Here is a 15,182-nt window from a genome sequence, read left to right as displayed (position 1 = left end):
GTGAGGTGGAACCGTGGCTTGCAGGCTTGAAGCACCAGGGCAAGGACAGCATTTGAAGCATTGAGTGTGAACATTAATTCAGTAATGATAAATGTTAGAAACTGGGGGATTATTCTGTGGCCATTAATACTAATACTTGAAAAGATGTTTTGGAGTTTCTAAAATCAGACCGTGGCATTTATAGAGAACGGCATGGAAATTGTCACTGGTGCCCCCTATGGGCACATTTTATTATTTACACCTTCCCAGGTGCTCTTTTGCTTGCATTCCTTCAACTTACTCTTCAAATAACTTGTTTATTGAAGGTTAATAAGGAGTGGTGTTAAAGGTTAGTAAGGAATGATGGGTTGATTCAGCTTGAGGACACTCTATCCAAAGCAAGTGCAGCAATAAATGGCTGGCTACAAAATCAATGAATCAAGAATGAAGAATTCTTAATTAGAAATGTTTTCATGCCTCTGTGCTCATGCTGAACATTTTTACACACAGCCTAATTGCTGCATTGCCCCTGCCTCTTCATAGTCAATCATAGTCCGAAAACATTACAGGTACATAGGGTTCAGTACTATCCATGATGTCAGGTATCCCGAGGGTCTTGGAATGTATCACCTGCAGATTAAATGGGGACTAGTGTAGATTTAAATTTTAAGGTTATTGAAATAACATGATACTTGTAAAAATACATTTTGTTGTCAGTCTGTGTTTATATGACACATATTTTTCCAATAAGACTACATTGTCATAAGCTATCCCTGTTGTAAAGCAAAGTATATTTCAGTGGCTTGTTTTTGATCAGGCAAGCAAGTCCCATTTGTTTTACACAAGCCCCATTGCTAGAACTATTTTGTTGATATGGGTCAATACAGCTGCTTGCGTTTTTGAACTACTAATTTTGCTGCTTATCTTAATTCATTGGGCAAGTTCCTTTTTGTTTCTGTGTGGGCAGGGAAAATTTCTCCAGTTCTACCTGGCCAATGAAGTTGATACATGCATCCAAAGCTTATTTTCCATGTAGCCTTCTAAAATAGTTATAAAGCCAAACTTATTTGCAAATGACATTCCTCTTCATCTTTCAAAAATTAATTGAAATGTTGTATTAAAATTTTACTGAAATTCATTTACTATATGAGAAATTAAATAACAAGTTTCAGAAATCTAGTCCAATCCTTCTAACCCAGGGGCCCTTAGGGCAACCCAATGAATTTGTTAGAGTTTTCATAGACAAAGAATACTCAGAGATGGTTTGCCATTGCTTTCCTCTGAAATACAGCCTACAGCATCTGGCATTCCTTGTCAGGCTTCCTTCCAGGTGCTAACAAGGCCTGACCCTGCTTAACTTCCAAGATCAGATCAGATCAGATCAGATCAGATGATGCCATTTTGGAGTTGTATTTGGATACATTTGGTATTTGGCTGCAAACCAAACAATATCTGTCAGTTGAGATTTCCTTCCTCTCTTCATTCCCCATCCTCCCCATTTCTGGCAAGGCAGGGTGTATAAATTTAGGGGTGCAGTGACGATGATAGAAATGAAAAGTTCCATTGATGAGTGGAATTTATCAATTTGTTCTAAAGTGGACAACATTGATTCAGATATTGCATTGTCCCCCAGGGGACCTTGAAGGGCCCCACCACCTCCTCACTTTGGCAGAATGGCCCCCACACCTAAAGTTAAAAGGATTGTAGAAAAACTGAGATACCTGCAAAAGTCAGGCATATGATGGAATGTTAGTAGCTTAAGTACATAGCCAAACAGATGGATTCACAATGATGCTTAAAATAACAAACAGCATATCAAATATAACAATATTCAACTGTTAAAAGCCATTTTCAATAAGCTAGAAGAAAAAGTGAGGACAAAAGCTTTTTAAAAAATCTGAAGTAAGAGACAGTAATAAAACTAAGCCCTAGCAGAATCAGTTGTTCATTTGGGGAGGGTGGGAGAAGCACCTGATAGCAGTTTGTTTAAATGTGTATGCAAATATTTTTAAGTTATAGTTCTTGTAAAGAACAAAGTTTAGCACTAGTTAGCATGTCTTTTACAGTTTTGTACATTTAGCTGGCTTGTGCCCCAAATGCCAATGTTGCAGGCTTGCCTTAGGAAAGAGTCAGGAGAGTGCTGTGATCACTTTATAGGATCATAATAATAAGTAGTCATGAAGTGTTTGCTTTGTTCCAAGTGATGATCTGTGCTTTTTCTTTCTTTTAACTCCCAGGAAAAGCATCTAACAAAAGGATTGCTTTTTAAAATAAATAAATCTTCCTCTCTATATTATTTTGCTGTTCGGTTTCCTCCATGTTTTGCTCCAGCTTGATTTTTAACGTGGAGATCAACCAAAGTTGGAGGGCAGATTTCTTGAAGCCAGCTCTGGAAAAGAGATGATTGGTTTACATTATGCTGACTCAAGATTCCCTTTGTATTGAGAGAGGCAAAAAGAAATACGCTGGTGATCTAGAAACTGTAAGGCTGGATTGTTTTGGCAGCATCTGGCTTTCTAGAAAAGGTTTCTGTGCTCTTGTCAGTGCTGGAAGGACCAGCTTTAGTTTAATGTCTCTTTGAACAGACTACCACACATGGTCAGGAGAGGGGAAGTGACTTCCCCTGATTTCTCCCTTCTGCCCCTTGTGCCTGACCCAAAATTAGGGCTGGGCAATCATCTGGAAAGAGCCAACATGGTGTAGTGATTTGGGTGTTAGACTAGGACTATGTAAAACAGGATTAGAATCCCTGCTCGGCCATGGAAACCCACTGGATGACCTTGGACATATCATACTCTCAGCCTCAGAGTATGGCAAAAGCAAACTCCCTCTGAACAAATTCTGCCATAATAATTTCGCCTTAGGGTCACTGTAAGTAGGAAACAACCTGGAGGCACACAGCAACAAAACACAAACCATCTGGAACAGTGAAAAAAGGCTGCAGAGGGGAGGATTTCCATCTGCAGAATATTCTACTCAACCTTCTTTTCACCTATGAGTTTCAAGAAGTCCTTTCCTAAAGCCTTAGTTGGAACCCAAGCGCTTGTGAAGAAGTGGAGAACTGGCAGCTGTCCAAATGATTCTGGACTACAATTCCCATCATCCCTAAACCATTGCCCATTTGGGTCCTGAGATGATGAAACTGGAGTACAAGAACATACCCCACTTTGGTTTGGGTAAGAGTCACCAGCATCCCACTCAGAAACTGCCGTCTTGCCTCAGTTCATGGATAAAATAGAGGACTGGAGCAAGGGCCCTTTTAGAAGTGTTATCCCTCTCACATACACACACTGTCTAGCCACCTGGTATTCCAAAAATAAAGGACATGCCAGAGATGCCCAGCTGTTTAGTAATGCTTTTGTTTCTCAAGCAGCCAACATCCTCCCACACCAAATATTAAACCAGCCCTGTGTTTAAAGACTTGCCTGTGTGATCGAGTGAATGGAATTCCATGCAGGTGACTGAGCAGCAGTGCTTGGAAAAATTGCTTGTCTGGACTGCAACTGCCAGGATGCCCTTTCCTGCCTGGGGGAATTCTGGGAATTACAATTTAATCAGGTTGTTTTGGAGGATGGTCAGACCACTCCACCCTTGCCTTTGTAGTTTCTGTCCTTGCCATGTCAGAGAGAAAGCTTTTTCTTTCACAGCCAGCATAGAAATAACCAATCATTTAGCAAACTAGATGCCAGCCTCTTCTTTTTTGATGATGAGTCAAAAGATGATGAGTGGCAGGCATTCCCTCAGTTTGTGGGGTCCTGTGGAACAGAGGACTGTTCCAGGCCCTAAGATTTTACAGCCAAACTCCAAGAGTTCCGTTGAGTTGGGCGGGTTGTGTTATCGCAGAGGATAGCCCTTGGTATTGTCATTAAGTATAATAGCTTAAGTATCAAATACAGTTCCAGAGTATGCCATAATAATAATAATAACAATAATGAACAAGTCTAACAAATGAGGAATACACCCACCCACATTCAAGCAGCATTTGGGATGCAGTCATTTTTCACCCTGCTCAAAAATATCTTCCAAGAAGCCTGCCTGCCATTGTGTCAAGCGTTTTTTACCTAGTGGTTTCATAATGGTGTTCCTTTCTTGGGCAAAATCTGTGAACACATGCATGGTTTTGAAATGTACGCATTAAACAGCTGTGGAGATATATTTGCAGTTCCATTATGAGCCAAGCAATCATAAACACATTGCCTTGTGGCCAGAGCAGAAGTGCTCTGTGTCTTTGTATGCCAAGCAAAACAAATTTAAAATAGTAACAGTGCCCGGAATTCATTGTAGTCATTACCTTGGTTAATGATTCTGGTACTTCTTGGTGGAATTGCTTTGGGAGGCTTTACCATTTGAGTCTATTGCTTTGCATGGAATCCAAAAAACTGATGATTGTAACCACAGTTCACTTATACTCCTTAAAGGAAACTTGCACCAGAATTGTTGAGCAAGATTATATAGGACCATGCCAGAGTTTGAGCAATTTGAGGATTCTGCCCTCAAAATTGGGATTTCCGCTAATGGCAATAGCTTATTGTGAAATAACTTCTGTGGTGTAACATGGTTAGTTATCTGTTCTGCAGAATCGACCTAAGGCAGCATAGATGCTTATTCTTGAAAACAAACATGAATCACACCTGGATTAACATGCAGTCATTGGACTCCTGCAGTTCAGGTCCCCAAACTGACATTTTTGGCATACAGACCCTGATCTGGGCTACATCTGCACTGCAGAAATAAAGTAGTTTGACACAGAATTAAAGCAGTTTAACTGCCATGGCTATGGGCTCCTGGGATTTGTAGTTTGTTGTGGCACCAGAGCTCTCTGACAGGCTAAATATCTCACAAAACACAGGACTCCATAGCTTTCAGCCATGGCAGTTCAAGCAGTGTCAAACTGCTTTAATTCTGCTATGCAATTACAGCCCTAGAGATATGCCAGAGTTCAGGAAAGTTATTTCTAGTTCTGGGAATCCCTCAGCCCACAGAAGGTTGAACTTGCTCACAACTAGAGATTTCTGTTGCCGTTGCTCCTTGTGCAAGCCACACCCCGCTTTTGTGTTGTGTCACTTCTGCCTGATGCCCACCACCATCAGGTGGGCCTAATAGATTGCCATTGTAGTATAGATGTGTTGTTGTGTGCCTTCAGGTCATTTCTGAGTTATGGCGACCCTAAGGTGAACCTATCATGGGGCTTTCTTGGCAAATTTCTCCAGAGGGGGGTTGCCATTGGTATCCTCTGAGGCTAAGAGAGTGTGACCTGCACAAGGCCACCAAATGGGTTTTTTATGCTCAAGAAGGACCCTGATCTCAGTGCTTGAACCACTACCTCACACTGTAAGCAGTAATAATCCATCAAAAAGAAAACATGGCTCTTGCTAGGTAAAAGAGGGGCATTTATCCAGGCATAATGTATCCTGCAAGATCCAGATGCTGAGATATCCTTTTGCCACAACTGTTAGAGTACAAAGTTCCCATCCAGTTTTTCACATGGCCACATTGCAGTGGAAATCCACGGAACACCCAAGTGTTGAATGCAGAGTTTCCATTGCTTAAGAAGACCTCACACAAAGGCACCCTCTTAGCCAAATTCTTCTTTGACGGGCAGAAGATACTTGTTTAGAAGCCTGTACTCCTCGCCTGTCAATATATGTCCTGGTTGTTTTTTGTTTTTTGGCTGCTTTTTAAAAAACTGTTTCCCAATGTCAGCAAGCCCATAGGATTGCGTGCATTACAGTTGTCCCTGTGAATAAAATAAAACAGGGGATCAGAAGAAATAAATTCTATGAGGGGAAAAATCTGTAGCAGTTTCTCTTTCTTTTTAGCAAGTGAATTGCATTTGTTATCAAATTTCCCATTGTGGGAATATCTGAATTGTAACTGTCAGCATTTTTGTGGTATTTCTCTGTCATTGTAACGCTCATGGCTTTCTCTCTCTCTCTCTCTCTCTCTCTCTCTCTTAAGAAAATGACTGAGCATGTTTTACGGGCCAGAAAAAATGTGTAAAAGATTCAAGCTCTTACTGTGGAAGAACAGCTATGCATGTTCTCTGCTAGTAGCTAACAAAATCTGACAATAGAGTGCCTTGTATTTTTTTCAAGACTGTGTCTGTTTATGTATCTTCAGGCCACCTGCTGAATTAGGTGACTCCATGAATTTCATAGGGTTTTCTTAGGCAAGGAATACTCAGAAGTGGTTTTGCCAAGTCCTTCCACTGAAATACAGCATTGGTACTCTCCCATCTAAATACTAGCCAGAACTGACCCTGCTTTAGCTTCGAAGATCAGAAGGGATCTGGTGCCTTTAGGATACCCCTGCATATTCACTATACAACATGAAGGTTCAGTGACCTTTCCATTGCTTGTACAGGACAGGAAAACTTCACTGATGAGGCAAAATATTGGCTGAATGCAGAACACCCTTTTCTCTTAAACGTCTTCATGTTTGGTTTCTCTCTTATATACTCAGCATTCACTTTTATCTAATATTGTGGTTTTTTTACATACTTAAATAATGTTAGGCTGAATACATGAGTAGAAATGCCTGTGGGCATGCAAAGGGATCTTGTATCGCCTTTTGAGATGGAGCAAAACAAGCTGTAGCATTAGCTTTCATAGACTTGGTCTACTTCCTCAGATGTATGGGTTCCCTTTATGAAAGCTACTGCTACGACTTCTTTCACTCAGTTAGTCTCAAAGGTGCTACAAGATCCCTTTGCATTCTGATATTCCCATGGTTATGTCTCAAAAATGCATGTGAGTTTTAGAAGCCACGAGGATTATACGTAGCTTTTTGTAAAAACTGACAGTTTTCCATTTCTGTTTTAAAACTAGCATAAGGTGAATCTGTTCTCTGAAAGGGGAAATCTCTCTACACCTACCCCTTTTCCAAGCAGAAGTGGGTTTCATTTTGTCGCTGCTGTGCCTTGGACTGTATAGCCTAGGCAGAGAGTAGCAGATGGAGCTGGGCCCAAGGATCCTTTGGATTTTCCTATCTTTTCACAGTAAATTCCAGGGTCATGGGTCTCATAAAGGTGGAGATGCAGCCATGTATATCTCACCTTTCCTTCATGGTGTTCAGGGCCTCATCCTGTGTTATCCAGACTACAACCCTGTTATGTCACATAAAGACTGAGATAGAGTGAATCTCTTAATGACATGCACAGAGCTTTGTGGCTAAGTGGGAATTTGAGCCTGACATTTCCTAGTTGTAGTCTAATATTCTAATATTCTGATCCAATATTATAACATTGCACTACAACAACCCTTCCTGTGATTCTTAATGACAGTGGATATACTGTGGAGGGCCCAATGTCTTTCCTGGCTTAGAACAAACCTTTCCTTTTGGAAAGTTTCTGGCAGCCTAGCATTTACTTCATTTTGGTTTGTTTCGTCAATACAAAATGAAGCAAATGTTAGGCTGCCAGAAACCTCCACAATTGATTGAAGAGCAAAATCAAGCCTGAAATCTTCCTAGAAGCCAAGATTACAAAACTGAGACTGTTGTACTTTGGACATATCATGAGATGATACAGACTTACTAGAAAAGACAACAATGCTTGGTAAGGTAATAGGAAAAGAGGAAGACGACATTCCACATGGATAGACTCAATCAAAGAAGCCACAGCTCTAAGTCTGCAAGATCTGGGCTGAGCAGTTGATGCTTGGTGATCTTGTAGGTCTTTCATCCACAGAGCTGCCATAAGTCAAAGTCAGCTTGACAGCACTTAACAGCAACATTTGTTTTCTACTGTTGTGCTTCATTTGAGGTTCATTAACCAATGATTGTTCAGGACACAGAGGATGGTGGGGGGTTTAAGGGAGTGTTACTATCTTAAATAGTCAATGTGTGCTTTAACAGTGTATGCCTATTGTGGGCCTGGTTTGATAATGACATCTGTGCTTTTTTTTGGGGGGGAGGGGACTATAGTAATGGATGAATATTGTGCTGAAGGCCACCACTCCTCTGTGTTCTCCTATTTCCCCACACTTCTCCTAACATAATTCCCTGTGCACAATGTTCTAAGGCAAATAGCTTTATTTATTAATGTATGGAATTTATATCCTGTCTTTTTCCTGGGATGGGATCCAAGGTGGCCATAAGGTTGGGTTTTTTTCCTTCATGGTACTACATTGTGGCACCAGCAGAAGGTCAACCCCTGGTTGGCTTATGAGGTCAGTGTAGGCCCCCTACACTGTGGTCTCTTCCAGCTCCATGATTCTAATCCCCATGAACTGCAAGCTAAGTAATTAATTGTTAATAAATAATATTGGGTTGATTATGACTAACTTTGATAGGTCTGCTCTAAACATAAGCAAACATTAGAGCAATGGCTCCATACAGAGGTAGATTTTTAAACTACTGTGTAGTATATACCACTTCGATTATAGCAAAACTGAGTGATGTCCTTTTTATATAAGAGTAAATTGATCTTTACCAGTGTTAAAATCAAGATCAGTGGATAGCAGTAAGTGGATTAAAAAAAAGAAAGAAACACATTGCTTTGGGAAGATCTGTAGGTAAAATTATTGTTGTCGTTGTGTGACTTCATGTCATTTCCAATTTACGGTGACCCTAACGGGAACCTATCCTGGGGTTTTCTTGGCAAGAATTTTTCAGGATTAGTCTTCTTTTGCCAGCCTAAGAGGTTGAGAAAGTGTGACTTGCCCAAGGATACCTAGTTGGGATTTGAACACTGGTCTCCAGAGCCCTAGTGCAACACTCAAACCAGTATGCCACACTGGCTCTTGTAACTAAAATTATCAGTACCAAATTATTATAGAGCTGTTGAAATATAATGATTTCATTGTTGTATATAAAGAAAACTACAGAGCTGATCACAGTACTTTTTTGAAAGCCAAGAAAGATCTTCTGAACATACTTTCCTGAGACCTATGCTACTTCATTGCTTCTCAGACTGTGAGGTGGGACTGGGGGCAATAGTTGCTCAAAGGGGCACAAGGAAAGTCAGCCTGCAAGTACAGCAAATGTGAAAAAGAACAGGGTGCCTATGTGTGTGTGCAGGCATATTGAGGATTGACTGGTTCCTGCAAAAGTGATATTAAGCATCTTCCCCATTACACCTTCCTCCAACCTCAGATGTAGCAAAAATAAAAAAAAAAACCTTTCATTTTTTTTAAATGCAATTCTTCCTCCTCTTCTTCAAAGGTTTTTTCCTTGGCACCATAGGTGCATGCCTCTTAGTGGAAAAATGAAAGGAGACAGAGTCCCATGTGCTCTGTGATGGTCTAAAAACATCTCTCTTAAAAAGCCCACATGTTGTATCCTTATCACCAATTGGCCTTCTTTAGAAGACTATTTTGAGAAATTTTTAGTGAAGCCCAAGTGGTGATAAGACTGAAAAGTGTTGAGCTTTTTAAGAAATAAAAGGTGTTGAACCATCAAATAGCACACTGGACTTCTCCTTTCATTCTTCTACTGTGATTACATGCATTCCAGTTTTTTGTTCTGTGCATGCCCCTTAGTGACCATAAGGCATACAGAGGCCACCCTGTCTGGTTGGGGAAGGCTGCATCGCCACTGCAGAAATAATCCGGTTTGACACAGTTTCAACTGCCATGGCTCAGTGCTACGGAATTCTGGGAATTGTAATTTTGTGAGACATTAAGCCTTCTCTGTCAAAGCACTCTGGTGCCCACAACAAACTACAGTTCTCACAATTTTATAGCATTGAGCCATGAAAGTTAAAGCAGTGTCAGACTGGATTATTTCAGCATTGCGGATTCAACCAAAGAAAGAGGGAGGAAGACAAGGCTTCTGAAAAGGCCCTACAGATGCCTCAGTGCTTCTCAAGCCAGGAAGAGTTTGCTGGGTTGTTTTTCTTCAATGATCCATCCACCACCCCGCCCCATGGCCCAATCTGGGGAGAGGAAGGGAGGGAAGTGAAAAGAGGAGGCAGAGAGCATAAGAGCTCAGTGCTAAGGCAAAGGGCATGTGCAATACAAGATGCCTGTATGTTTGTGAGAGGGGCACTATCAATAGGATGCTATACACACTACATAATATTTTTATTCATATACTGTGTTAAGGGGTGGCGGCGCAACCTTTGCATGTAGATGGAGAGGATGTCACAGGAGTAAAAAGTCTGAGAGCCGCTGTGCAGCTTTATTTAAAATCAGCAAGAAAAGCTGGCACCATCACCAGTAGAAAGTGGAAAAGAAAATGAAGAACTAGGATCCCCTGCCCAGTAGCAATTTTTAAATATTTGTGCTTAATGGCATATGCAACCACTGCAGTGTAGCTAATAGCACTCCTCTATTCCGGCTTCATTTAGAAATACGAAATAATCATGTTCGGCTCTTTTTGAGTTGCAACTTAGATAGACAGCACCAGCTGTATAAAGAATAGCTAAATGTTATATTTAAAGAAACAGTCACAAGTTGGAGGTTTTATAAACTGGTATTTGAGATCTAGCTTGTTAAACATGTACTTTAATATATGTGTTTTGAAAAAGCAGCAATTAAGCACAGCATCCAAACAAACTTAGCTTATAAATTTGGTCCATTACTTAGCAGTGGAATAACTGCTGGTCTTAGAATGGAAGAGCTGCAAGAGAGAGCATTAATCTGTCATGTTTTTTCTGGAGTGTTTTTCCAGGAAAAGCCACATAGTACCTTAATAACCTAAAGGCACCAGATCCCATGTGACCTTGGAAACTAAGCAGGATCAGCCATGATTAGGACTAGGATGAGAAACCGCCAACGAATACCAGGTGCTGTAGGGTATATTTCAGAGGAAGGAACTGGCAGAACTGCCTCTGAGGATTCCTTGTCTAAGGAAACCCTGTGAAATTTATGGAGTTTACTTAAGTTAACAGGTGACTTGAAGGCACACACACACACACACACACACTTGTAGCAGTCCATTTTCTAATGTGATACTTTTAAAAGGAATGTTTTCTAGATTATTGTATCTGATCCAGAACTTCTATAAATGGCCAAGGACTCTGGGGCAGACTTGTACAGAATAAAGGAGAGGTGCGAAACTTGTTGGCCCTAAAGTTTACATGAAATGTTAGGTCAGGAGCTGTACACACAGGTGTATCTACACATGTCACAGCAACAATCGTATCTCATCCAGAGGAAGTGGAAAACCTCTCTGTCCTTTCCACCTGTGATCAGTATGAAATAATCAGTAAATTGGGGGAAGGAGGGGTTTGGCAGCACTGTGGATGGTATAAACCCATACAGAAGGTCCTGTTGAGCTTAGCTATCTCCTTGTGGAGCAGAGCATACCTTAAAGCATGCCCAGTGTAGCAGGTGTCCATTGTAAAGCTAAGATTGATAATGGGAGAAACACTGTCTTTGAGGGCTCGTGTTCCATATTTACCAGTCTTCTTTGTATATGTGAATTTTATTTCACTTCCTGCTGCCCTGGTGGGCACCTTTGCTGCCCTCAGATTGGTAAATGTCCTAGTTATCGGTGCTCCAAGAGCTGCAGGAAGCTAATGTTTCAGTTTCTCACATGCCCTAGAGCTCAATATAGGGTTGTTCTAGGGCATTCTGGGAATTTGAAATGGTGGATTGCAGACCCAGCTGCCATCTTGCATTAGTAGGGGTTACTATTTAGACCCTAGTATGTACCTGAGGAGACCAGGTGCTAGAGGCAGACCTGCTTTGCTTAGTTGAATTTAAGCTGACAAAGGAGGTTAGGAAATGTTTGAGGGAAGGATTATGGAACATCTTTATCATCTGCTTTGTTGTTGTTGTTGTTATTTTATGTCTTCATGTTAGCTCTGACTTACAGAGGAGGTTTGCCTTGGCCTTCATCTGAGGATGAGAAAATGTGACTGGTCCAGAATCACACAGAGTACAGTGGGCTCTTGGTATCCACCGAGGTTTGGTTTCAGGACTCCCTGTGGATACCAAAATCCGTGGATGTTCAAGCCTCATTAAATACAGTGGCATAGTAAAATGGTGCCCCTTATATAAAATGGGAAAATCAAGGTTTGCTTTTGGGCACATATATATATATATATATATATATATATATAGAGAGAGAGAGAGAGAGAGAGAGAGAGAGAGAATGTTTTCAAGTTGTGGATGGTTGAATCTGTGGATAAAAAAATCCTTGGATATTAAGGGCCAACTGTATTTCCATACCTGATTCCATTCAAGTTCCATTTAAACATCATCCATGGAGCTATAGTTCAACACTTAAACCACCACACCATGATGGTTTGCTTTAAAGAGGCTTCTCTGAGATAAGGTTTGCTATTCTTCCTTTCCTGTTCATGTGCATGCCTGGCTGTTCATTTTCCTTTGCTGCAAAGGCACAACTGCTGGAGCTGAAGGCACGCTTCCCAAAATATCTCCCACTTTTCTCAGTTTTTCAACACTTTTTTCCTGGCTCAGTTAAAGGCTTGACACCAGTACAGTTGCCTCCCAAGAATTTTTGCTTAACAACGTAACATGTCGTTTAATCTGCAGCTGGGCTGAGGTCCAGAAACAACATCGGCCTGCAGCTTTCATTGAAACAAGATTCTCCATTCCTCGGGTGGCTGAGGCTCATGAGATTCCTCCTGCTAGTGCTCATAGGTCAGTCGCACCCTTGGCTCTTGCTGTGCATGTGTGCTGTGTTGCTTTTCTTTTCCGTGGGGAAAACAGTTCCTTAGGAACTAGCAGTCTCATCTGTTTCCAAGGAATGTAGGTCATTATATTCCCATGGCCGTAATGTTTAAGAACGTTTCCCAGAGAGAAACAAATATCTGGGTTTTGTATTGGAAGGTTTGAAGGCCACAGCATCACTGTGCAGCATCTGTCAGCTCTTCTTTGCTGCACAGGGTATGATGTCCCTCAGTATCCACATGGTTTTCCAGCAATTGAGGCACAGACATCCTCATGTGGGTTTTATGGCGGGTGAAGTCCAGCCACTTATCATTAGTGAACTAATTGGAGTTGAGCCTGCATGTTGACTTAAAACAAGTGAACTTATATCTTAATTTTGCTTATGTGTAAGTCAGAGGCAGGCAGCCATGTTGTCCCCAAGGGAGTGCAGTTGAGCACTGGGTAGGGCCATGTGTGGGTCGGCAGTCTATGGCTCCATGCCAGTGGATGTGACTAGAATAGGTTGTGGATTCTCCCCTCTTTGGTCTTTGGTCTGGCTTAATCACACTCAGGTAAAAGATCTCCCATTTTTGTGTATATCATGGGCAGTGGGCAGGGTCAGGCAGGTACATTTAGGGATTGAGTCCCCTCACTACCTTTTCTCATACTTACTCAGCCACCCACTTACTTACTTATCCAACCACCTGTTACTGTGGGCAGCAGCACTCAGGACACTTGTTGGAGCCAGATGATGGGCAGCAGACCACAAGTTGTCCCATGTACTAGATTGTGCTACACTGTTTTTAATGAGCTTTGGGAGGGAGGGGACTGTTAAATTTCTCTGAGTAATAAGGTATGCTGAAGCAAATTGGATGGCATAACACAAGTCACTTTAGTAGTATTTGGATTATGTGAAGAGTGATTTAAGAAGAATTCTAAAGAATTCTGCACACACACCCCATAAAACTTTCCTTCATTCTGCAAATTTTTAGCTTTGCCGACAGTGACACACTGAAAACTGGGCACATGTAAAACTTTTATATTTGTTGTTTCCCCCTGCTTCTTTTCTTTTGATGCCTGAATTGTATTTCTAAATGCTCAACTTCCATTTTTAAGTTATTGTAATGCTAAACATTTGGGAACTGAAGGAAAATTTCAGGTTTCAAATTTGGGGGCAGAATTCTTTTTGGGGAAGGGGAATTGCCTTTGCCCTAATTTTGCCCCTCTCCCATAGTTGAATACTACAGATCACATATGAGCCCTTTAGTTTGCCATTTGCCTAAAGGGTGTTTTGCAAGTAACCTGAGAAATCTTTTGTACGTGTGCAGGAATGAGGTGAGGCGCTTCAAATTATATGGCTTTCCTACATAGAAAATGAAGGGAAGCTGCTTAAGAATTATTTTATTTTTGGATTTTGGAATACTTGTATTTGCATATACGTACATGATGGATATGTTGTAATAAAATAGGATCCACATGGAAAAAGAGGAGGGATAAAAATGCTCTGGCAAAATGCATATTTTACATATAGAAGGTACCAGATTCAACCCCGGCATCTATGACCCAAGTCTAAACACAAAATTCACGCAATTTTGTACAGCATTTTTAATAATTTTGTGCGTGAATCAAAGTTTGTTTACACTGAACAATAAGAAAGCTAAGATGTCATTATCTTAGCCACCCATGAAAAAAGTTTTGGGATTTTTAGTATTTCAGATTTCAGAATTCCAGATAAGGTGGACTCAACCTGTATGACTTTTATTCTTAGACACTGTATTTAGTTAGGCTGTATACATCGCGAAAAATGACCCAACCCACATACAAGAAGAGATTTTCGGCATCCTGGGAGAACTCAAGATGTTTGCAGATATGCCAAAAGTGTGGGAGGGGAGCGGAAGAGGGGAGCAACTCTACTTAATGAGGACTGAGCATTCTTGGTGGCCATGCAATCCTGCCTGATAGTTGAGACATGAGGATGGCATATCAGAGGGAGAGGAATGGAACACAGTATAGTGTAAGGGCATGTGTGACTGGAATTCCGAGGTGGAGGTTTCCATACCACAATGTTTTTTGCTGGTTCTATTTTTCTATTGGACAGCAGAGTAAAGAAAGAACCAACCAGGGAAGCACTAACAAACAAGATAAGCACATACTGAAGTGCACCCGCTCAGTTACATGTCTTTAGGTTTAGTAATAGAAGGGTGATGGGATTAGAGTTGATCCAAAAAATTTCTGGGATAAGTGTGTTTTGAGGAGATGTTGGAAAGAAATAAAAGCAGGGCTTGGAAAAGTTACTTTCGGGGCATACAAGTGCCAGAATCCTCCAGCAAGCTTAGTTAATGCTGGACTGTTGAAATCCAACAAATAACCCTTTTCAAGGCTTGAGGAATGGTGAGTATCATGGAGAAGTTCCATAGCATCCATGCAATGCCAGCTTACTGTTGAACTTATTGCAGCTTACTGCAATGCCAGCTTAATGAAGAAGAAGATTAATGTTACCTTTGCACTGTCTCCCAGGGAAAGAGATGTGTTTGCCATCATTAGACATAACCATCTGCGAATGGCTTTGGGGCATCTGAACCAGCCCTGTGAGGTAGGACTTGGTCAGCTCTCACTTCATATCTTGAGGATTCACATCTCCCA

At 41.2% G+C, this 15,182-nt stretch overlaps 1 protein-coding gene across 4 annotated transcripts in view; it reads left to right on the top strand.

Annotated features, from left to right (window-relative positions):
- The window catches only part of UBE2E3 (ubiquitin conjugating enzyme E2 E3), a 136,473-nt gene that overhangs the window by 102,096 nt on the left and 19,195 nt on the right, over positions 1-15,182 (top strand). For 3 of the 4 annotated variants that reach the window (XM_089519636.1, XM_089519635.1, XM_089519634.1), the window contains exon 4: positions 12,423-12,530. The exons of the other annotated variant lie outside the window; for it this stretch is intronic. In XM_089519636.1, the coding sequence (XP_089375762.1) occupies positions 12,423-12,530 (108 nt within the window). The remainder of the gene's footprint in view (positions 1-12,422; positions 12,531-15,182) is intronic. 4 annotated transcript variants of the gene reach the window in all.

Source organism: Sceloporus occidentalis, unplaced genomic scaffold (assembly GCF_023333645.1).
Source record: "Sceloporus occidentalis isolate IW3139 unplaced genomic scaffold, rSceOcc1.0.p SCAF_4, whole genome shotgun sequence".
NCBI lineage: Eukaryota > Metazoa > Chordata > Lepidosauria > Squamata > Phrynosomatidae > Sceloporus > Sceloporus occidentalis.
This window is presented reverse-complemented; position numbering and strand designations above follow the sequence as displayed.